Source organism: Setaria viridis, chromosome 7 (genome assembly GCF_005286985.2).
Source record: "Setaria viridis chromosome 7, Setaria_viridis_v4.0, whole genome shotgun sequence".
Classification (NCBI taxonomy): domain Eukaryota; kingdom Viridiplantae; phylum Streptophyta; class Magnoliopsida; order Poales; family Poaceae; genus Setaria; species Setaria viridis.
Genome location: NC_048269.2, coordinates 11,581,689 through 11,606,961, shown reverse-complemented (window position 1 = coordinate 11,606,961; position 25,273 = coordinate 11,581,689). Strand labels below are relative to the sequence as shown.

The following is a 25,273-nucleotide window of genomic DNA, read 5'->3' as shown; positions in this document are numbered from 1 at the left end:
TCCAACAAAGTTGTTATCTGGCTCTCTATCCAACTTGGCAAGCCAATTTGCCTTGCTAAAGTGTGGGTTCCACACGCAGTGATCGCCAGAATGGAGAGTGCAGAATGGAGAGACTGTTGTAGTACAAAATAGAGAGGATGTTGGAGTGGATGGAGAGTGCGGATTTTTAGAGAAGAAGCTAGCTGTTGGGATTTGGAAAGTGGAAAATGGATAGTCTGTTGGAATGAACAACTTAATATAGAGAAGAATCTTTTTGCCAACTTGGATAGAGAGTCAAATAGAGAGCCAAAAATGGGCAGTTTGTTGGAGATGCTTTAGCATTTTTGGTAGTCTCTAATAAATACTCTCTCCGTTCTAAAATGTAGATCGTTTTAGCTTTTCTATATGTATAGATTTTTCTATGCACGTAAATATAAAGTTATGTCTGGATACATAGCAAAATATATGTATCTAAAAAATCTAAAACGACACACATTTTGAAGCAGATGGAATATTAATGGGTGGTATCTCATGTTATTTGGAGAGTTACACTTGCAGTCTTCCATCCAATCCAACTATTGAGACTTACAACTCCCCTTCTATCTGGGGAGAGTTAGATATTCGGGGAGGGTTAGAGTGGCTTATTGATTTATCACAATAACTATTGAGAAAAGAGAAGATAAGAGTCTGAAAGGAGATGCTCTATGCTTATTATTTCTATAACATTGTCTTATCAAACGCATGCATATCATTAGAGAAAACTTTTCATCGTACATACAAATTTCAGCATAGGTTACTGTTTCTTACAAAATTTTTTATGGCTTAGCTCCTGCAACTAAGCAACTGCACCGTTCCTAAATGTGAAGGTTTGATACGATTATGGGCCTGTTTGGTTATGGATGCTTATTTATAAGTTGCTTATTCACTTATTTGTAGTTGCTTATTTATAAGTCTAGGTGTTTGGTTTGGGTTGCTTATCTGATTGCATATGACATATTTGCCCCTGCCATCTCATTTCCCACTACCCCCAACCATTACCAGCTCCTAGTACAGAGGCGGCGGCGGCAGCGGGCGGCGGGCGGCGCGGAGGCGGCCGGCGGCCGGCGCAGCGGCGGCGGCGGGCGGAAGCACGCCGCCGCCAGAGTAGTTCCGAGAGAGAGGAGAGAGAAAGGGGAGAGAGGAGAGAGAATGAGGGTAGGAGGAGTAAAGTGCCCCATAAGCAACCATAAGCAACTTAAAACTTGCTTATTTGCTTATGCATAAGCAACTCTATAAGCAAGAGTGTTTGGGTTATAAGCAACTTATTTGCTTATTTTTAAGTTGCTTATGGATAAGTAAAGGAAATCAAACATGCCATATATATATATATATATATATATATATATATATATATATATGTCCTCAGCGTATATAAATTGCCTGTGGCGACATAAACATCTAAATTAGGATGCTCGCGTATCTCGATGCAGTGTACAGTAAATAAATGTAGCTGGTAGCTGCCCAATCTTTTTTGAAGATATTCAGATCTCCCATCGGCCATCTCCAAGGCCACGCAAGCGCGGGGTTTTGACCCGAGCCACGTGGTCCACTGCTCCTTCTACACGGCGCAGCTATCAACGCTTTCGCCGGAACTCGTACCCACGTACAGTGCCACGGCAGGTGTCCTCCGTGGGTCCACGTGTCAGTCACATCTCCAGTATTCAAAGCTTTCCGGCCGTCAACGTTCTCCGCCTGCTCAGCATCTCCCCCCCCTCCCTCCAATGTGCCATCCCCCACGCCGCCGCCGCCACCTCGTCGCCTCGGCGCGCTCAAATGTAACGCCGAGGCAGCACCACCACTTGCCAGGCCTCCAACTCCAACAACCACCGCGATGCCGTCCCACTCCGCCCTCGCGAGGTGGCTCTCCACCACCGCCTGCTCCCCGCCGCCGACGCCGCGCTCCCTCCCTGCCAGCCTCGCCTTCCTCTTCCTCTCCCCGTGCCCGCAGCGCGCGCTCCTCGCCGCCCTCGACCTCGTGTTCCTCCTCGCCGCGCTCGCGCTCGCCCTCCGCGCCTGGCACACTCGCCGCCGCAATGACGGCGGCGGCGTCGACCACCGCGCGACGGAGCGGGAGCCTCTCCTCGCCTCGGCGGCGGGTCCCCGCCGCGGAGGCAGCACCCGGCACGGGCTAACGCTCGCGGCGTCCGGGGCCCAGGTGGCGGCGGCGCTTGTGCTGCTGGTGTCCGCGCTCCTGCGCCTCCGCCGGGGGGCCACGGGGGCGTGGGTCGCGGCGGAGTGCGTGCTCCTCGCCGCGCACGCCGTGGCGCACATCGCGGCCGCGGGGGTCGTCGCGGCGGAGAAGAAGCCTGGGGCGGCCGCGCTGGCCGTCCACCCGCTGCACCTCAGGCTGTTCTGGCTCGGCACGGCGGCTTTCGCCGCGCTCTTCTCCGGGTGCGCGGCCGCCAGGTACGCCGCCGGGGAGCCCCTCCTCCCAGATGACCCACTCGCGTTCGCGTGGCTGGCGCTCTCGCTCCCGCTGCTGTATTTCTCGGTCACCGGCTCCACTGGCCTCGCCGTCGTCGGCGCTTCGTCCGACGTTGGCCATGCCGCCGCGGCAGAGGTGACGTACGCCACGGCGTCGTGGTTCTCGCTCGCCACGTTCGGATGGATAAATCCGCTCATCAGCAAGGGCTCCAGGGAGACGCTCGCGACCGAAGACATCCCGCCAGTGGCGCCGGCCGACACCGCCGAGGTTGCCTACGAGCTATTCACCTCCAACTGGCCCGCGCCAGTGCCGGGGTCATCCATGCCCAAGCACCCGGTGCTCACCACGCTGCTGCGCTCCTTCTGGCCGCAGCTCCTTCTCACCGCCGTGCTCGGCGTGGCGCACCTCTCCGTCATGTACATCGGCCCGTCGCTCGTGGACAGGTTTGTCCAGTTCATCCGGCACGGCGGGGAGTTCACGGAGGGGCTGCAGCTCGTTGCCGTCCTGCTAGCCGGCAAGACGGCCGAGACGTTGGCGTCGCACCACTACGAGTTCCAGGGCCAGAAGCTGGGGATGCGCATCCACGCCGCGTTGCTCGCTGCCGTGTACCGCAAGTCGCTGCGGCTGTCCACGGGCGCCCGGCGCGTGCACGGCACCGGCGCCATCGTGAACTACATGGAGGTGGACGCCGAGCAGGTGTCCAGCGTCATGCACGAGCTCCACAATCTGTGGCTGATGCCGCTGCAGATCGCCGTGGCGCTTGCCCTGCTCTACGCCCACCTCGGTCCCGCCGTGCTCACCGCCGTCGCTGCCATCGTCGTGGTCACCGTGGTCGTGGCTTTCGCCAACAAGCTCAACATCGGGTACCAGACCAAGTTCCTCGGGAAGCGTGACGAGCGCATGAAGGCCATCACCGACCTGCTCAACTACATCCGCGTGATCAAGCTGCAGGCGTGGGAGGAGAAGTTCGGGGACAAGATCCGCGAGCTCCGGGAGGAAGAGCTCGGGTGGCTGGCCAAGTCCATGTACTTCATGTGCGCCAACACCATCGTGCTGTGGAGCGGCCCGCTCGCCATGACCGTGCTCGTCTTCGGAACCTGCGTGCTGACCGGCGTCGAGCTCGATGCTGGCAAGGTGTTCACGGCCACCGCGTTCTTCCATATGCTGGACGGACCAATGGAGAGCTTCCCCGAGGCGATTTCTGCTATGACGCAGGCAACCGTGTCTCTTGGCAGGCTTGACAAATACCTCCTGGAAGCTGAGCTTGATGACTCGGCAGTGGAGCACGTGGATGACACCGGCATTTGCACAGGCGAGGTGGTCGTGGCGGTGCGCGATGGCGTTTTTGCGTGGGACATGAGGGGCAAGAAGGAGAGAGAAGATGGTGAGGATGATGACATTGATAGCGACAATGAAAGCGAGGACGAGGATGAGGAAGAGGAAGGGGAGGAGGAGGAGTACAAGGATGTGGAGGTGACACCGGTGCTGGAGACGGTGCTCAAGGAGATCAATATGGAGGTAAAGAAGGGAGAGCTTGTGGCGGTTGTCGGGACGGTCGGATCCGGCAAATCATCGCTGCTGTCATGCATTATGGGGGAGATGGAGAAGGTCTCCGGCACGGTGAGTGCGTGATATTTCTGGCACAGGCTCAACATTGTTAGTTTTTATATAAGGGAAATTTTATTGAATCCAAGGTTTTTACATCGAGGTGATACAAACTCCTGGCCAAATGTTGTTAGTAGCGAATTATTCTATTCTTTCATTATTCTAATACAACATTCTCCGAATAGCAACATCAGCAAACACAACTGTCAGCATATATGGACTCCATGTTCCTACCCAAACTCCATTGATCTGTTTTCAGAAAGATGCCGTAAATCTAAATGCTGTTTTTGTTGTTTGTAATCTTGTAAACATTTTCTTAATCCTTTTTCATTTTATATAGGTTAGGGTCTGTGGGAGCACTGCATATGTTGCACAAACTGCTTGGATTCAAAATGGAACGATTCAAGAGAACATCTTATTTGGACAGCAGATGCACCCCCAAAGATATAAAGAAGTTATACGGTCTTGCTGCCTGGAAAAAGATTTGGAGACGATGGAATTTGGTGACCAGACTGAAATAGGAGAGCGGGGAATCAATCTCAGTGGTGGGCAGAAACAGAGGATTCAGCTTGCAAGAGCAGCTTATCAAAATTGCAGTATATATCTTCTTGATGATGTGTTCAGTGCTGTCGATGCACATACCGGTTCAAACATATTTAAGGTATATATTTTTTCATATTTTAAATATTTACAAGCTCGCATGCCATTACAATATTGTTTGCTGCATTAATGTTACCACAAGCTGTAGTCTAAGTTATATATAGACCACAAACTGTGCAGAAAGAAATGTTAAAATCCTATTGAAGCTTGTCCTCATGGCTCATGCTTATTTATGAATAGAATAAATTTGTTGTCATGAATTTATCAAATGCTAAAAATACTAACTATGCATTATGTAGGTTCATGATTAAGTTTCATTCTTTCCCTCCAAACCATGTTAACTGAAACTGATGAGAGATGGGCCAAGTATGTGAGGTTGTCAGGTTAATTATTTTTTAAGATGGTCTGTCTCTATAAGTTGTATTGTCATGGGTATCTTCCAGTTATATACATTTCCCCCTTATGATGCTTGTAAGTTTTAGACTTTTCTGTTTCCCTGAAAATTTAGTACGATGGAGATTATTTTTCAGTAGGTTTCTATCTCCTGCTGGAGTTAGACCACAAAATCTCATATCGATCATTGTCGTCACTTGGAGTAACTAAATATACAAAGAGTTAGGGGTAAATATATTCTTGAAAAATATATGTGAATGATCTGGTTCTATGTTGATCTAAATATAAAAAATATTTTTAGTAGCTTCATGGAATTTAGAATGGTGTAATGGTACTTGATTTATCTTGATATATGCATTCAATGGTGGAAAAACCACAGTACTTTTTTGTCTCTATTTCTGCATCAGCATGATTGTTTAACCATATAATTTTGAACAGTATTACAATGGTCACATTTTTTTACAGGAGTGTCTAAGGGGAACACTTAAGGGAAAGACCATCATACTTGTTACGCACCAAGTGGATTTCTTGCATAATGTGGATAATATATTTGTAAGTTGTATGCTACACCTTCTACAGTTTTTATATGCACTATCTCACGTCTGCTGATAAAATTACATATCACCATGTTCTGATAAGATTTAGCAAGAAAGATACAATTCTTTTTTCTCAAAGTTTGTAAGCAAATTTGCAACGATTATCTATTACAATAAAAAACCGTAGCATACTTTTGTTCTTCTATAGATCTGAGATGGTCTAAAGATTGTAGATGAATCTTTTCCAGTAGAAGTGCACAATGCTAGTGTATTTGAATATTCCCTTGACTTGCTCTTTTATCCTTTTTGCCCATACCAAAATATACAGGTCATGAGAGATGGTATGATTGAGCAGTCAGGAAAGTATGATGAACTACTAGAGGCTGGCTCAGATTTTGCGTCTCTTGTTGCTGCTCATGACAGTTCATTGGAGCTGATGGAGCAAAGTCAGCAAGCAGAGAAAACTGAACGTTCTCAGCCTGCTGCAGTTGTTAGAATCCCTTCCCTTCGCTCTACATCCATTGGAAAAGGTGAGAAGGTGGTTGTCACACCAGACATAAAGGCAGCTACTTCTAAGATTATAGAAGAAGAGGAAAGGGAGATTGGTCAAGTAAGTTGGCAAGTCTACAAACTATACATGACAGAGGCTTGGGGTTGGTGGGGGGTTGTGGGCATGTTTGCCTTTGCATTGGTGTGGCAATGTTCTGATTTGGCTGGCGACTATTGGCTATCGTATGAATTGTCAGGCAGTATTCCATTTGACCCATCGTTGTTCATTGGAGTGTATGTAGCCATAGCTGTATTTTCAATGGTTCTCGAGGTAATCAAGAGTCTTCTTGAGACGGTTTTTGGACTTAAAACGGCTCAGATATTTTTCACGAAGATGTTTGACAGCATTCTGCGTGCTCCAATGTCATTTTTTGACACGACTCCTTCAGGAAGGATTCTCAGTCGGGTAAATATTTCACTTGGTTAAGACTCTATTAGGAAAACCCTTCTGAATTGGACATGCATTCCTCAACAAACCCTAAACCATATAGGCGAAAACAATTCTAAGCCATTATCATAGCTTCAATAGTATGACCATTCTAAACTGTTAGTGCGTACTACTCCCTCCATCCCAAATTGTAGGTCATTTTGGCTTTTCTAGGTGCATAGATGTTTGTATGCACCTAAATATAGTGTATGTCTAGATGCATACAAACATCTATGAACCTAGAAAAGACAAAACGACCTACAATTTGAAACGGAGGGAGTACTTTTAATTTAAGACGTATTCTCCTATTGATATGGTGTTTTCCTTTTGTCTTTTCAGGCATCATCAGACCAAACAACCATTGACGATGTGCTGGCCTTTTTTATTGGTCTGACAATTTCAATGTACATTTCAGTATTGAGTGCTATAGTTGTTACTTGTCAGGTCGCATGGCCATCAGTTATAGCCGTAATTCCACTTCTTCTATTCAACATCTGGTACATGGTATGGTATCTAAAATTCATCTCAAACACCATCACTAGTTCTGCTCATGGGATTATGGGAAACATATTTCTTACTGGTGTTGCAATGTTCCTCTTACTTTGCAGAACCGCTATCTTAAAACTTCTCGGGAGTTAACTCGACTTGAAGGAGTAACAAATGCACCGGTTATTGATCACTTCTCAGAGACTGTTCTAGGTGCTACAACTATAAGATGTTTCAAAAAGGAAGAAGAATTTTTCCAGAAGAATCTAGTTGGAATTAATTCAAGTTTGAGCATGTCCTTCCACAACTATGCTGCAAACGAGTGGCTCGGGTTCCGACTGGAACTGATTGGAACACTCGTATTGTCAATAACTGCTTTTCTCATGATAAGTTTGCCCAGTAATTTTATAAAGAAAGGTACCAATTAAGTATAACTATTATTTTAACTTCCTGTAAGCATATAAAGGTAGCCATACCATCTCAGGAGAAAGTACGAATTGCTTCTTTGAAAGTTTCTGAGCTTACCCCCTTTCAGCTTCATTCATCAGAATGCAATAATCAAAGAACATTAACTGGAATTTGTTTTCTTTCAAGGTTCTAAATTGCTAGATATAATCTGCTCTAGAAAGCTAGTGTATTCTAGTTTGGTGCCTCGCTGCTACAGGTGCTATTTAGAATTTGTTTTTCTTAAACAACATTTTTAGTCTGCCGGGATGTTGGTAACCTTTAAAGATATATGATTTTTTTTGTCTCAGTTGCTCTTTTGCTTGATGATTGGCATAGCTGATCATTAGTTATTACAGTTATGATTGTAAGCTTATCATAGTTCTGAAGAACTAAGGCTGTTGTTGCAGAATTTGTTGGTATGTCTCTTTCGCATGGCCTTTCCCTCAATTCCCTGGTGTACTTTGCAATATCCACTAGCTGTACGTTAGAAAATGACATGGTTGCTGTGGAGAGGGTAAATCAGTTCAGTAATCTTCCTTCTGAGGCAGCATGGAAAAGAGAAGACAATCTTCCTTCTCAGAATTGGCCCACTAATGGAGATATCGATATTAAGGATCTAAAGGTTCGTAATTCATATTTACCCTTATTTTTCTAGTAGCCCTTTATAATTCGAAGAATTTAAATAGACAATATTGTAATTTTGTTTTTCTTCCATTGTTCTAAATTATATATCACATAATTTGAAGCAGCTGCCAGTCTATATTGCCCCCAATAAAGTGGAAATGCACTGGAACAATCTTTTTCCAAATAGGGAACTTTTTTTTTTTTACAAATTTGAGCACATCACTTTATCATTTCAGGTCCGGTACCGACCAAATACACCTCTAATTCTGAAAGGTATTAATGTAAGCATCAGTGGTGGAGAGAAGATAGGAATCGTGGGAAGGACAGGCAGTGGCAAGTCAACTTTGATCCAAGTATTGTTCAGGTTGATTGAGCCTACAGAGGGGAAGATGATCATTGATGGAATAGATATATCCACACTGGGTCTGCATGACCTGAGATCTCGATTAGGCATAATTCCCCAGGAACCAGTTCTCTTTGAAGGAACAATTCGAAACAACATAGATCCAATTGGACAGTATTCAGATGCTGAAATATGGCAGGTATGGTGTCACTAATAACTTGTGCTGTGTTAATTAGCCGGGGGCATTCATTTCAGGCTCCTTTCTTCAAAATGTGCTGTGTTAATTAGCCGGGGGCATTCATTTCAGGCTCTGAAGCGCTGCCAGCTGAAAAATGTAGTAGCTTCAAAACCTGAAAAACTTGATGCTCCAGGTATTTTTATTTTTATGCTTCTTCATACTTTCTTGTTAACATAGGCTGCATCTTGCACTCATGTCCCATGTTTTGGTTCTTCATAGTGGCTGACAGTGGAGAGAACTGGAGCGTAGGCCAAAGGCAGCTTCTTTGTCTTGGTCGTGTCATATTGAAGCGGACCAAAATCTTATTTATGGATGAGGCAACTGCTTCTGTTGATTCTCAAACAGATGCCACGATTCAGAAGATCACACGACGAGAATTCTCAACGTGTACGATAATAAGTATTGCACACAGAATACCAACAGTCATGGACTGTGATAGAGTTTTGGTGCTGGATGAAGGTATGTCCCTTACGTGTCTTCGTTTTTAAGAGCACTTTGTCGCTTTTAGTATATGTACTCTGGTAACATGAAATGCATGCATTTTTTTTAAGGATATTATTTAAACAACACCATTTTCTGTTCAGGCCTGGTAAAAGAATTTGACGCACCGTCAAGGTTGATTGAACAGCCATCCCTTTTCGCTGCAATGGTTCAGGAGTATGGGAATCGTTCTTTGAACCTGTAACTCTTCCCATGATGCTGCGAATTTAAGAAATAAGAGTCATTTTGATAGGTTGACTTGTGGGCACAAATGGAGAAAATCAATCTCGAAAGAGAAGCAGAAATAAATTGCAAGTTCCTTTCCAACGAAGTTTATAGGGATCTCTTGTTCTTTAGATGACATTGTGTTGTTAATTGGATCTGAGGGGAGCACACTCGCCTGGTCTTGTTGTCGGATTTTAGTCAGGATGGCTAATGTAACTTTCAGTTTCAGTGCTTCAGTTATGTTTAATTTCTTTCTTTACCAATTCAGAGAAACTCCATGCGGCGGTTGGCTCCAATTCAGCAGTTCTGAGCTCGTGGCCCTCTCGATTGCTTTGCAATAAGCGAAACATTTTTTACATGTCTTCTCTCCAAATTATACATATGTGCATGGCGCGTTCTTAAGTAAACTTTGAGCTGAATAATTTGTCTTGGAAAGCCAGTCTCCAGCTGTCTTCTTTGTGCTGCAGTCGTATGATATAGATGTATGTGCGGCAGTTAACAAATATTACACATCAAATCTTTGAAAGTTGATCATAACGAGATCGGTAAGAAGCAATCGATTCTTCAACGCATCAACATTTTTAAATTCAAGGATAAGGAAAACTCTGGAAATTACTGAAAAATGAGATGAAAATCATCGAAATTTTTATTCTTCACATTCTCAGTTATAGACTCTTTCTTCTTTGAAGGAACGACAGAATATTTTTTTAAAAAAAAATAAACAAATTTTCAGCACAAGTGCACGCATGACTCAGTTATAAAACAATTGGTTCATTAGATCCTAATGCCTTGGAAGTTGTTTGTCAACATTTCTATTATAATATATAATATATTTGGGTGCAGAGCCCAATATTATACAATAGCAACTGATCACCACCTCCTAATAATGCTATAAAGAAGAGCACACGCACTAAACAGGAGCAGAGTAGGTTTGACTTCATTAGATCTGACCATGTAATTCTTTAATACGCAGCACACATCACATTGAACTGCCACTGCTTACGTGATGGTAAATTAAACTTTAGTTTTTAGCTTCTCTAGGGCAGCGATTACTAGTAAGAAACTAAGAAACATATAGATTTTGAAATCTGTCAGTTCATCTCCAAACCACCATTTGAACCAAAATTTATATAGATCATGAAACATGTCAATCTGACCGTAGGAAATGTTGTACAGTATTTTAAAATTTAGCTCTTAATATGCAGAATATTTGCTTGAACCAATTATATATGTGCAGTAATTAGGTCAACAAGAAAAAAATAAATGATTTCTGATGGAACTAGGGTACCCGATCTTCCGTCAGGTGAGGATAACTTTCGATTTGGTGGAGCTAGAAATAGCACTCACGATCCGACTTCCGATAAGCAAGATCCGAACCCCACAATTGCAGCACCACTTCTCTTCTGGTTATCAACCGTGCATATCCCGATTGACGTCGCCACAAACGCTAATCCCTGCTTGCGAATCGAAGAACACAAGTAAGAACAAGGTAGATGCAATCTAAATATTGCTAATAATATGAAGCACACGAGTTGGGGCCTCACAAACGGATAAATGACGAAACTGTTGAAAGACAAATTAATTTAAGCAAAACCTAAACTAATGTTGGCGGCGGCTACTGAATACAAGGAATTAGGGGCAAGCTCCACCTCCTGGACACATTCCTAATGGACCCCAATACGATACACGGCCCACCGGCCCAAAAGACGGTGACACAACCATCTAACCAATTCTGTATACCCACTTGTTTTGATGATTCATATCGATTCCGAAAGAATTTTGATGTGGGACTGGTGCCACCTTAGCTTTCCATGGATATGTATAACATCCAAAACGGAGTCTGTATGTGGCCTGGGTGTTGATTTTAGTGCGGGCTGCTCCTGGATTCCGAGATAGGCCCGAACTTGATATCGTTTAGGCCTCTACATGGCTTGGACGTCCCATGCTGGTCCTCTCTGTTCCCATGCCTATCTTTAAGTATTTCTTCTTCTTTCCATTGTTCCTAATCATATTAATATTATTAGGTAGCAATCTATTCTTGAAATAACTAAAAAGATTACACAGGAAGGAGTTCACCTTATCATCCATGACTTTCTCCAAATATTTCCTTATCTTTTGTGTATCCATAGTAGTCATATTCTCATCATTCTCCCCTTCTTGAAAGCAAACCGTCCTCATTTTGAGTGTAGTTGTAGAAGATATCATGGGTAATAGCCAACAATGCTCCCCTTCTTGGAATTGTATCTGTTTCTTTAAAACAAAACTAAAAGAACTTGACATTATAGGATTAGTGTTATTGCAGCTCTATCCTTGATCATATTGTTGCACAATCGACGGAGATTTCAGTTTTGAACAAATATAAACTCAGTGTACCATATATTCTCCTTTACAATTATACCCGCCAATAAAGTGATATGTATGAGTAGATAAGCATGTCAACTCAGAATATGCAAAAAGTCTCTCCTCCAAACAGTTTAGATTACACAGAATATCAAATTCAGTATAACCTAAAGTATTGAAAGAAGATAACAATTTCAGCTCATCATGTGCAGTAGTTATAGGGGAAAAATATTTATTTACAGCACAAGTAAAAGTGTTGTGCTTATTCTCTAGTTGTGACATAGGAATAAATGAATAATTTTCACACAACTCTTGTTTATCACAAGAAATAGTAAGCAATTCATCTTGTGATAAAGATAAATCATTATAAGGTTCCACTAAATGTTACTCTATGATAACATGCTTTGTGGACAAATTTAACACATCAAAAGAATTAATTATCACCTTGCGTGAGTGTAGCATCTTTTTCATTACCTTTGGTCTTATGTGCAGCGGTAGTCGAAGGTGCATCATGGCATGAAGATCCTAAATGTTCACATGAGGCGATGTCATGATTCTCTTCCTCATCCTTGTGTGGTTGAATGTCCTGCAAAAGGCTAGGGACAACAGGAGGTATTGCAATAGATTGATCGGTAGAAAACACATCACAATACCTCAGTGTGTCCTCAAAGCCCAAGACAAGTCCTTCATCATCATCGCCGTTGACTTTGTCACCCAAAAAAACACCCTCATCAATGTTCTCCTCGACATTAGAAGCACTAATGTAGCCACCATCCTCCGAAACAAGGTATGCTCGTGGACTGGTGCAAATGTCCTGCACATCATCAAATCCATAGAAAAGTTTTTCTCTAGGTTTTAAGGGGAAAATGATGCAAATTACAAATTAACCCTCAGCCTGGTTTTTTGATTCAACCTAAGGCTCGGGGGCTACTCCATATGAAGTGCACTTTCGCACTTCTATATAAAATTCAAGATTGGAGGATACGACACTGAGTTAAATGAGGCTTGAGTACATTCTAGCCGCATGACAGTTTTTGGGTACCTTTGAGATTCAACTAGATGAAGTACTCAAAGAGCCTCAAAAACTAGTTTGTGAAGTCTACAAACGTACTCGGAACTGTTGCATTTGACTAAAAAGTACTCAACGGCTTGTTGTACATATATCTATAGGCCCACCAGAAGGTTTGGACAGTCCTAAATATGACATCAAGACGTATCTGACATGGAGACTATGGCGCATGACGGTGTAGTCTACATGGAAAGACAGGAACTAGTCGAGGATTAGAAAATACTCGTAGTAATATGACCAACCGACCTGTAATCCTACCCCTGGCAATATAAAGGTGAGGCAAGGATCCCCTCCAAAGCAATTCCATCCAACCAACACACAGGACGTAGGGTATTACCTAATCTAGTAGCTTGAACCTATCTAAATTGTGTGTCTGCATTTACCTTCGAATTTCTGATCTCGACGAGCCCCATTAACCAAAACACTACCTCGGGAATCCCCCTTGGTAGGTTGCCGGGTTTAAACACCGACAATACCTCTACCTCCTACGCTTGTAGAGTACATTTTGATGTACTTACCATTTTTCCCTTCAACCCCTAATGTCCCTCTCCCTAATAAATGCTGCTAAGGTGTTGGAGGCCATGAAGATCTAGGAGTGCAAACCCCCGGTTGATTGCATGTGGTCATGGAGCCTGCTTCCGCACAAGATATTAAGCAATAGCTGTACTTTTCTTTTCGACCAAGGGGTCATTTTGTAATATTTAAATGTGATACGGAAATGTACCTTTGATGAAGTCAAACTTTATGTATGAAATATGATCCTGGCATACATAAAGTGTGCACCTGGTTGTGTTTATAAAATCTAGTGTGACAATTTGGCCCAACTCATATAGTATGTGGCCAGTATTTGTTGTGCCATATAACATGTCACCATGGGTATGCATGGAAGAATCAAACTTCATGATGACATTATTGATCCCTGGGCCGAGTTCTCCATCAAAGGATTTTGATGTCTTCTTGCAACCTCTCGTAGATGAGCTGTTGGACCTTTGGAAGGGTGCTGATGCATACGATGCTTGTAGTCATCAATCCTTTAAACTGCAAGCTGCGGTTATTTGGTGCATACATGATTATGCAGCACTAAGCACATTGGTGGGGCGAGTCACAAAAGGTTATTATGCCTGTGTGCGTTGTGACAAGGATCCTTTCTCAAGGAGATTGAAGAACAAGATATGTTATATTGGCCATCGTCGTTTCCTTCCAACTGACCATCCATGGAGATGAAATAAAGCAGAGTTTGATGGTAATACTGAAAATCAAGAGAGGCCAGAGCAATTTACTACTAAGGAGCTTCAACAGCAACTAGAGAAGGTTAAAGACATTAAACCAGGAAAGCCTCCTCAAGGTTAGAAAAGGAAGCGGAAACCCAGACAGTGTTGGAGCCAAAGGGTTTGTTTGTTTGATTTGCCATATTGGACAACTCTGAAGCTGCCACATAATCTTGATGTCATGCACATTGAGAAAAAACATATGCAAAAACCTTATTGGAACATTCCTTAAAGTTGCTGGGAAGACAAAGGACACGATCAATGCTAGGGTTGATTTGGAAAAGATGGGCATTAGACCACATCTACACATGCTGAATACTACGAAAGTATAGTCATGCAAAATGCCAGAAGCTCCATATACAATGGGTAAAAAGAAACAGAAGATGTTCTATGATTTTATAAGTCAGGTGAAGTTCCCAGATGGATATGCTTCTAACTTATCAAGATGTATTGCCGTTGATGGATGCAAACTCCAAAGACTGAAAACCTATGATTGTCATATCCTACTCCAAAGGATTTTTCCTGCTTCCCTTCGAGGTTTAAAGGATAAAGAGATATACTCAGCTATTTCGGAATTAGGAAACTTATTTCGGGCAAAAACTCTGAAGTTGGATGTGTTTGAAGAAACTGAAAATTGATATCCCAATAATTTTGTGCAAGGTTGAGAAAATTTTCCCTCCTGCCTTCTTTGATGTTATGGTGCACTTGACTGTCCATTTGCTTGAGGAAGCAATCCTAAGAGGTCTAGTACAATATGGATGGATGTATCCCATCAAAAGAAGGCTACACACATTGAAACGTTTCATGAGAAACATGGCTAGGCCTGAAGGATCCATTGCAGAAACATATGTTGCTAATGAGTGCTTGACATTTTTCTCATGGTAGTTTGCGAATGATGATGTTGGCACACGATTCAATCAGGAGGGCAGGAACAGAGAGAATGCTGATTTGTTACGAGAAGGAGATTTATCTTGTTTCTAGCACAATGTTCATAAACTTGGAGCAGCGAAGACTTCGTTCCTTGATTTGGATTAGGTATGTGCTAAACAATTACGAAGAGGTTGAGCCATATATCAGGTATGTAATCCTTCATGCAATTATTGTACTGCAATTATTTCGGTCTTATTTTTAGATGGATGTGTTTTTGCAGGATATACAGGGATCAATTAAAAGTGGAAGGTGTGTTGGACAAGTTCATTGACCATAGAATTCAGAAAGAATTTGCCCGATGGTTTAAATCGTATGTAAGTTTTCTACTTTTTCAGAACAAACTTATATTAGCTAGCGAGGAACTATATATAAAACTATGGTTTTGTTGTACAGATTGAAAAGATGCCTGAATGAGAGGTGTCCGAGGACCTATATGCATTATTAGCTTTACCAGACCAGCGAGAAAGAAAATATTCAACATGTCTTGTTGGTTGTATCCGGTACCACACACATGGTTGAGAGGAAAATAGGAAGACACAGAACAGTGGGATTATGGCTCCTGGATTTCATAACAGTGAGCCATTTGAGTTTTATGGTTGTCTAAAAGAAATTATTGAGTTGCGGTATAACTCATCAGGACGTAGCATAAGTCGAACTATTGTATTAATCCACTTTGATTGGTATGATCTGGGAGGGACAAAGAGGGAACTGAGGATTTGAAATGATGGGTACTTCACAAGCATCAATACTAGAAGGTACTGGTACAAAAGTGATCCCTACATTTTTGCTGAACAAGAAATGAATGTTCTACTTGCCAGACACCCTGCTACAAGACCCATGGAGAGTGGTGCAAAAAATTGAGCATAGGCATTTGTGGAGCTTTAATGAAAATGAGCAGGACATAGCACCTAGTGGCATGGTACTTGCATATCAAGATGATGAAAATTGAAGAATGTGGTGATGATGGTATTGGTGATGGTTCGGAGGCTCTGGTGCCTATTACTGACGAGGAGGAGTGGACTGTCGTTCCAGCGGATCAAGTTACTTCCATTCTCTAGAAAAGCATGGATGATTTGGATGGATTCAATTCTAATGATGAAGAGGAGGATGAAACTATCTGACAATACCATAATGAAGATGAAAATCTTGTACCTGACAGTGACGAGGACTAGGAAGTAAAATCAATTAATATTTTAGTTGATTCGATCTGAACTCATTTTTTGTATAAGATATAAACCGATATGTGCATATAGACCTTTTATCATAGTAGTTGTGGGAAAATCCTTTTGACGTATCTCAATATGTTTGAAAGCGCACTTAACTAGCTATTGATCTGGCTCTAGGTATTGTAAAACACCGAAACATCCTATGATGTCTTTCAAAATCATCAAACGCCCATTTGGCTGGTGTTGCTATATTTAATGAATGCAAATAAATTCGCAAGCGCACAAATATCATTGTAGGTTTCACCTCAGAGTATTCCAAGGGTATCAAATCCAAGAGAACGTGTGTGCACTAACTCCTAGTATAGTTGGTCCAAGGACACACCAAGATAGGTGGTGAGGGTAGGGAGGATTTCTAAAGATAGCTCTATAGGTGAGTTAAAGGTCGATCTCTCAGGTCATAAACTCACTTCAAGCATCGGCTTACCCTGAATTAGTCAGGCACCTCTGGCCAACGGCTCTACGCTATATCCGAATGTGGAGGATTATAAAGGACCAATAGGGCTGTCACCACCTACAGCTACCTCTAGCAACCCATGGGATATAAGGCAAACGAAGGATAACCCTTTAGCTTAGACACCACGTCTGCGCTACTAATTACTACTAGAGCCCAACTACTTCTGACGTCCCGTAGCCAACTACAACACTCCATATAAATATGAAGCAACGAACCCGTGAGTAAGAGAATAGATCTCACTCAACTATAAGAACTACTATAAGAAAGGAATCATGAATACAACTTACTTTATACCGAAGCAAGCTAGCATTCATAGAGGTACGAGCTTGGAGAAGGGTGCCGATAGACCCGGCACTTCCCCAAACTACCCCTTACTCTCTCCCTACTTTAAGCACTAACTAGGTAGCACTCCGCCTTTGCAATGAAGTTCTAAACTCTTCTTGAGTGGTGTTGGTGGTGTTCATCCAAGGTGGTGGTGTGTCCTCAAATGAGACCCCTCCCCTTGTATTTATAGGCACTTGGGGGCTGGTTCCCAAGGGGAATATTTAGGGAATCTTTCCTAACTACCATTACAAGGTTGGTAACTAGCGACACATGGTGGGTAGAGGCGAACGGGGCCACTAGGGGTTCGACCGACCCTAGGGAACCGCCTTAGGCAGCCGCCTTTGGCTGGGTGGCTGCCAGGTGGGTCCCCATATAGGTACATGGTGTTTTGCGGTGAAACTTGTTGGTTTACTCCCATTTGTGGGCCCTTCAATCCGTGTTCTTGCTCCTGATTCATTGAGAGTGTGTTTCCTTGCTCTTTGAGGTGTGTTTCTCCTATAATGGACCTGCATACAAATATTCATCAACACTTGCGGAATTCGTTAGTAATAACTCCTACCACTACTATTGATGCTCATCATTTGTGTGTTTATGCAGGAGTTGATGGCCTAGATTTGGTTCTTAAGAGCCGTCAACAACACCTCCACACTTAGCCTTTGTTTGAAAGGACTAAGGTGAAACTTTACTTCCAAAGGTATGATGCGAGCATAAGAGATATTCCAAACCATACCTTGCACTTGTGAACTTTTAAGTGTCTATCATACCATCTTGGGTAGTTGAGGCATGGAATGATCTTGAATCAAATCACTTCTACTGCTCATGTCAAGTAGCTTGGGATTTTTCAATAAGTTTTCAAAACAAACCTTGCTTAGCTCCTCATTTGATTCTCTCAGATCACTCAATGTGTATATGTCCTCACCAAGGCATTAGACTTGCCTTTCTTCATCCTACTTCTAATGATGGCTATATGTGTAGCTCAAGATAGGGTATGAAGGATAAGGCATACTTGTATCACATATATTGCAAAGTCAAAAATCGGATCCAAGGATAAAAACAAGTCATACAATTAGATCAAGATGTGCACGTGTATGGATATGGTGGATGGAATGAAAATTCATTTTTGTATGATCTCTCCCCCTTTGTAATTTCCATTGAAACATGGCTATCTTTCTTCTTTCTTTTCTCTCTTTTCTTACTTTCTTGGACCTTCTTGTGTCCAACTTTTTTTTCAATGCTTGGACCTTCATGTGTCCATATATTTTTTTTTGATAGCCCATGTCTCTTTTGTAACAATAAGCGAAGAGAGAGACAAGCACATATGGTGGAGCATTTATTTTGTAGAATGGATGGATGGTACCATGCTATCTCTCATATAAGCATAGCAAGGGGAATATGGTATGCACATGAATCTTGATCATGAAAGCATGGAAGGAATTCTCTCAAGGGTCACAACAATTTGACAAAACTCAATGCAAAGACAGGCAGCACATGCGTATAGGGTTTTCAAGATATCTCATTATATGACCTTTGTAGGAATTTGGCATATCAAAGAGGAGCTTGCAAGGGCTTTTTAAATTTTTCAAATAAATTTTCCAAGAACTTAAACATCAAGAGCGAAGATCATATCATCAAACCATACATCAAACATCAACTACTTAGATGAGCATGCTTGTCTAAAGATTTTTGCTCACAAGCATCAAGGTGATAAGCATGGAATAGAACATATGCAAGCCAACCATAGGAAACATGTAGAGCAGGTGGAGAATACTGATTCATTTTATTTTTGAGTTTGATTTTAGTAGATCAGAATTACAAATCATTCAAACTCATGAATCAAGGAGAGTGAGGAATAGAGTGCACATACCATCGCTCTTGAAGGATATGGGGACAGAGGCAGACTAGTGGTGATTCGGCCAAACCACGGGGGTGGCCAATTCATCTTGGTGCACTCGCCTTGTCCCTTGTCATGTTGGCGCAGTCGATGTTGTGCGACATCTTTGTGGGAGATCTCGAGTGTGTATATCAATGAGCTTGAGAGATCTCTCCCACACTTGTGCTTATACTTGGTGCTTTATTCGAACAAAATGGTGGAAACAAAAAAGGGACTCTACTGGTTTCAGAACCATGGAGTCTTACTTTATTTGAACTCAAATATTTTTGAGATTTTTATTTTATTTTCACCATGACGTAACTCAAACAAGGCTGAATTAAAATTGCACCATCATAAGCAAAGGAGGGTATACTTACAGTGGACCCTTGAAGGGTGATATTTACCTCCTTTGTATGTTGTGCAACATGAATCCGACACCTTGGTTTATCTTCCCTTTTTAATCAAGCTCAACGACTTACCCGTTCAGATTTGAAGACTTTCCTACATGAACATCCACATATACAACCAAGATCTATGAAAGTATTAACTCTAAGGTTCATCAATCAAACTCGACACCATATCTAGTTTGATGGAAGAAGATATTTTAACCTAAGCACCATGCTTAATTTAAAAGGCCTATGAATGTACATAGGTAAACATACATTCAAACCAAAGCATACGAGCATAGATAAAGGAAGCATGAAAGCATGATCAAGCTATATTCAAGAGGAGAGATAAACATGAGTATAAGATTGGTGAACCTCATGCGACCTCCCAGAAGGGCTTTGTTTAAAGTCAAAAGTAGAACATACCTGAAGGTACTTACCATGGCGTTTGGATGATGAAGGATTCTGAATTGCCATAGTGGTAATTCCTCTCTCTCTCTCTCTCTCTCTCTTAGTGGGGCAAGATGCAAGAACCAACACCATCTCTAAACTGAGATAAGATTTGGTACGAAAGGAACTTACTCGGGATACTCATAACCTCCCCCACACTTGGAGTTTGCATTGTAGGGCAACACAACTCAAGTGTGTGGAGTTCAAGCTTCCTTTTGTAATTGTTCCCTCACCAAAACTTACCAAGGTGTTGTAGTTAGTGTACCTTCCATGTTCTTAGGTATCACCTATCCATCGTTCTTTTTAATATTCACCTGAAATGGTTAGTGACCAAAAATATCCGAAGGAGAGTTTATCCTAAAGACACGTTCTTTCTTTTATTTGGAAGGAAAAAATTTATGATAATTCGGGCTATCTCCGGTAGTGCTTTGTTTATGGTCACAAGCTCGACCATGGGGACATCCTCTTGCAGCTATCATTGGTGACGTGTTCCCCTCTCACCACCAACTATTAATGTTTCATTGAAGCTTTTGCTTCACGGTTAGTGCCACAATGCATCTACAAAATTTGCAATGTTTATGATAAATATATGCATCTACAACCAACCTTCTAAACTTTTTGAAAGAGAGGACCTTAAGGTGGTTGTAGTCCTCATGCGTGCTTGGAGCACAAAGCATGGCTGACTCTGGAGAGGCATTATGCAAGCATTGTTCTTGTGGTGTTTCAAGAATGAAGCTTCCACGCTCATCTATGGAATCCTTTCCTTCGGACTCTAGAGTCAGTGCCTCACTAAATTCCATGGCCCATGTATTCTCCATCTCAAGAGATTCATCGTGGAAGATCAATGTTGATTCTCGATCGTGGTCGAAAATAACACGATACGAGCCAGCAGGAAGAGGCTCAAACTCGATCGAGGGATGATCGTTCATCTTCACAAAGGTGAAGGGTCTCTTCCGAGTCGTACTCTTCGGGAGCAGTAGATTCTACAATCTCAAAGAGAACGGACTCAGATGATACGAACGAAGATGCATGCATCACCTTCTCGAGCAGATTTTGCTTGGGGAGAGGCTTCGCCATTGGATTTTCTGAGCAAAAGGTGGCAGAAGCGGCTTTCCTATGCTTGTCATCAAGGCTCCCTTGAGATGCACCATATAGGTGGGGTTTTTCTAATGGGTAGCCTATTAGTAGATCAAAATCAAGGATATCAAATATGTAGAAGTCTAGGTTGACCTTGATTTTGTCTAGCGTGATTGCCACGACACTTGCAACCCCTTGACATTCAAGGATGTGTCCAAACTTTTGGGGAGCTTGTCGGATGGCCTTAGCGGAACATTGCCCAAGAGAGTGTATGCTATGTGCCATGGCATGATATTGACCTCCATGATGGGGTTGAGATGGGATTCTACAGTAATTCCCCTTATAGAACATGGAAGGATCATAGAGGGTGAACTAATCCGAATTGCTTCGGAAAAGTGCCTCAATCCATCCGACAATTCCTCCTTTATGTCCTCCATGAGAAATGCTTCACTGTGAGGATCGGGAGGAGAAGGAGGTACTGTAGGCCTGAGGGAATGTTCTGTCAAAGTATTTCTAGGTGGAAAGATATGGATAGAAGAAGGTTCCTTCCCTAATTGGACATCAAGCTTTCCTAGAGTCGGAGCATCTAAGAGAAAATTCTCTATAGGATGTCCGATCAAGATATCAAAGTCTTGGACTTTGAAGACATGAAAGTATACGGTAGCATCGATGTCTCTGTGTCCTATAAACATGTTCTGCAAGATCCCTATCCCTTCTAATAGATCCCCTGAGGAGCTTCGGAAGGTTTTGTTGGTTGTTGCTAGTGGATAGCCAAAGAACAACAATGCGTAGATATTGGAAATGATGTTGGCCGCAATAGTGGTATTGTAAAGAGCATCCACCTCCATCCCTTGTATGGTGCATTGAATGGTTAAGGCAGGGGAGCTGATCCAGAGAACATCTGACGATAGCTCCAGCACCCTTAACCGTTTATTGCTCCTAACGGTGGCTGACTCATGCATGGTTTCTCTAAGGAAACTAGCTTCTAGAGGATCTAAAGGAGTAGCGAGGATCGGTGGTGTTGGAGGTATGCCCTAGAGGCAATCATAGACATGAAGATATTCCATTTGTATCCATGATTTATATTGTGTTCCTTGAATATCCATTAAAGGCTACTTGAATTGATTTGCAATTATGTGAATTGTATGTGAAACTCTTTACTTGTATGGTTATTCTAAAGTTGTCCCTAGTCGCAGTTCATGTGAGGACACACATGAATATTAGACTAGCACATGTATTAGTTGATGACTATGTTTCACAAGTCATGGACATGGAGATGTCAAACTAATAATGTAGGCGTATGTAGAGACATGTGCTAGAATTGACCCAACAGAGTAGTTCTCTCTTTACACAACATGTATATTTTGTCCTTAGACCTGAGATTGTTGCATGTACTCAAGATGTGGATCTACTTAGGGGCTATCAAATGCTACACTGTAACAGGGTAGTTAAAAAGGTAGCTTTCAGGTTTGTCAAGAAGCATGCTAAGAGGCATGGTCAATCAAGATGGGATTTGCCCCTCTCTGATTGAGAGAGATATCTCTGGGCCCCTCAAGTGATCAGATTCAGAAATGCATGACCATGCTACGTAAGGTTAAGAGTTAACCTACAAAGGGATTCCGAATCACAGGATCGAGAAAGAGCGGTCGGCTTGGAGCTAGACCAAATATCGTGAGGCAAAGGGAATAACATGTAAGTGATGTTGTGACGGTTCGTCTGATATGATCTTCGTGTGCATAGAGGAGTTGGCACGTCTTGCTAGTGGCCACTACCAACTATTGGGCTGAGTAGGAGTACTCGGGCCATGTCTATATGTATCCGAACCTATAGGGTCACACACTTAAGGGGCTGGAAGCCCAATTCGGATGTGATACGAATTGGATCAGGTTTAGGAGTACTAATGGGCCTCGGACCCAGAGGCCCGTTAGGAACCTCTATAAATAGAGGGGTAGGGGTGCCCTAGGGTGGATAGCCTTTTGGCCAAAGCAAAGTTGCCGTGCCTCCCACACCCTCGCGCTGTTGCAACTCGCGGACCTAGCAATCCGGCTTGCGACGCTTCCTCCCTACACGTGTGGATACCTTGGAGGTGTTGCACCTGCAGCACTTGGACGAGCTGTCGACGAGCCGACGATGAACCGCGGCACAAGGAGGACCTCGTTGTATGTGGACAAGCTGCTAAGAAGCTACTCAACATTGATGCATTCGATTACGCTGATCGACTTCGCTGCCCCGACGCGTTGAGTGGTAATCACATGATCCATATACAGCTGTTTTCCTGGTTTACGTGGTAGAAAAATTTTGTTTTGCGCTAGCATAGCCTACCTCGTATCCCAATAGGTGGTTCCTTCTTGCAGGGATAATTCAGGGTGTTTCTAATATTTTAAAAAGGGTCATCCTCGAATTGGAAAGAGAACTCTGAAGGTTGAATTTCTTCTCCCTTTGGTGTACGTGGTTCGCGAGAGGGCTCAACAGATGAATGTTGGGATATGGAAGGTAAATGCTAGGATTTGACTATTGAGGGACTCTCATGGCTCGACTCAGATTCCTCTCGGCGAAGTTCATTATGATCGGTAGGGGAGGAAGAGTTTTCTAAGAGGCAATCTAGGATTTCCCTTCCTTTCACCGTAGTTTTGTGTGCAAACGCACCACCGGTGGCAATGTCGAGATCTAGGGTAGATTTCATGTCTAAACCTGACCAGAAAATGTATAATCATACATTATTGGATATAGACAAGCCTGGGCTAGATGCCAAAAGGCGTAAGAACCTAGCCCATGCTGCACCTATGGACTCCTTCTTTAAATGCTCGAAGTTGAGGAAGTCACTCGGAAGGGAGGCTATGCGTTTTATTAAAAGGGAGAACGAGTAACAAAAGTCAACTCGAAGTTCTTCCCAATCACCATTCTCAGTCCCTACGGTGCGAGTGTACCATTGCTCCGTCCTCTCTGAGAGAGACAGGAAACAACTTCCACCTCAAAGTTTCTTGTGTCATACTGGGAATAACCGGCACAAACACAGTTCCTCGAACTCTAGCAAATTGTAACATCCCACAAATTTTGCAAAATGTCAATTTTAGCAAAAAGTGAAATTTTGAAAATTTTTGTTTGAATTGTGTGAGCCATGAAATTAATTTACAAATTAGGGCTAAAAATTTCTCTCCCTCCCAAAATCTCTAGTAAATAAAAATGGTGCACTAAAATATTTAGTCATGACCCTTGTATGAATGAGTTGGATTTTTATTTGGATTTAATTGGATCTTAATTGGGTGAATTCAAATTTGAATTCTAAATTCAAGATTTGAATTATAAAAAGTAAAGCCAAATCCCTAAACTCACATGGGCCGAAATTGATAGCGGCCCGCGAAACCCTGCCGGTCTCATCCTCTCCGCCGGCCTACTAACCCTCCGCCAAGTCGAAGCCATCGCCGCCTCCATGGCCCAACAACTGGCCCATTGGCTTGCTCGCCCACCTGTGCTAGCACCGCGCCCACCCTTCTCTCACGCTCGCCAGCAGGTGGGTCCCACCTATTAGCTTTTTCGTCAACCTCCAGCCTCCTCCGCTGACACCCTGCGCTGCGCCGCCCTGTACTGCGCCTCTCCCGCCCCACAACAAGGAGGCTGTGGGAGCCTTCCGGAAGCCTTGCGCTGCACCCCTGTGACCCCGCGTGCACCAACACGCACCCTAGGAGTCGTCCGATGCTCGCTACACCACCCCTCTCGCACATCCCGAAGATCGCCGGTTGTTCGTCCTTGTCCCGGTGCCCAAACCCTAGGCACGCTGCTATAAATCCCTCGCCTGTGTCCTATTCCGGCCAGTCGCTGCCCTAGGGGTTCTCCCCATCCACCGCCACCACTGGAGAAGAGGGAAGAGGGGGAAAGCCGGAGCAGAGGAGGGGAGCCGCCGTAGCCACCCGTGACACTGCCACTGACAAGCCAGGACTCCTGCGCCGCCATCCACGCCCCCGTGCGTGCTGCACGGCCTCAGCTCACCCGGCCTCACCTCGCCATTGCATCAAGTCCATGCCCCCAAGCCTCCAAGGTGAGCTCTCCCGCCTGTTGGGATACGAGGTAGGCTACGCTAACGCAAAACAAAATTTTTCTACCGCGTAAACCAGGAATAACTACTGTTAAAGATCACAGGATTACCACTCGACGCACAGGTGCAGAAGTTGTAGAAATGCGTCGGGGCAGCGAAGTCGATCACACGTCGACGCAGTGTAGTCGAACACGTCCGCGTCCAGCAGCTCCTTAGTAGCTCGTCCATGTGCAGCGGCGAACTCCTCATGTGCCAACTCGTCATGTTCCTCGTCGGCTCGTCAGGTTCCTTGCTAGAGCTCTCGTGCAGCGGCTTGTCCAAGTGCTACAGATGCAATACCTCCAAGGTATCCACACGTGCAGGGAGGAAGCATCGCAAGCCGGACTGCTAGGTCTGCGAGTGCACCAAGGTGAGGGCGTAGGAGGCGCGACTGCTGCTAGTACGAAAAGG

General features: G+C 43.5%; 1 protein-coding gene across 1 annotated transcript; it reads left to right on the top strand.

Moving 5' to 3' along the window:
* The first annotated feature begins 1,760 nt into the window (after positions 1-1,760).
* On the top strand, positions 1,761-9,709 carry LOC117862710 (ABC transporter C family member 4). Its single transcript, XM_034746211.2, has 11 exons — positions 1,761-4,063; positions 4,389-4,709; positions 5,507-5,593; positions 5,906-6,532; positions 6,893-7,057; positions 7,162-7,456; positions 7,894-8,108; positions 8,347-8,652; positions 8,761-8,824; positions 8,911-9,150; positions 9,276-9,709. Exons 1-11 carry the CDS (start codon positions 1,850-1,852, stop codon positions 9,374-9,376), a joined length of 4,635 nt encoding a protein of 1,544 aa, XP_034602102.1. The 5' UTR covers positions 1,761-1,849; the 3' UTR covers positions 9,377-9,709.
* The last annotated feature ends 15,564 nt before the right edge of the window (positions 9,710-25,273 follow it).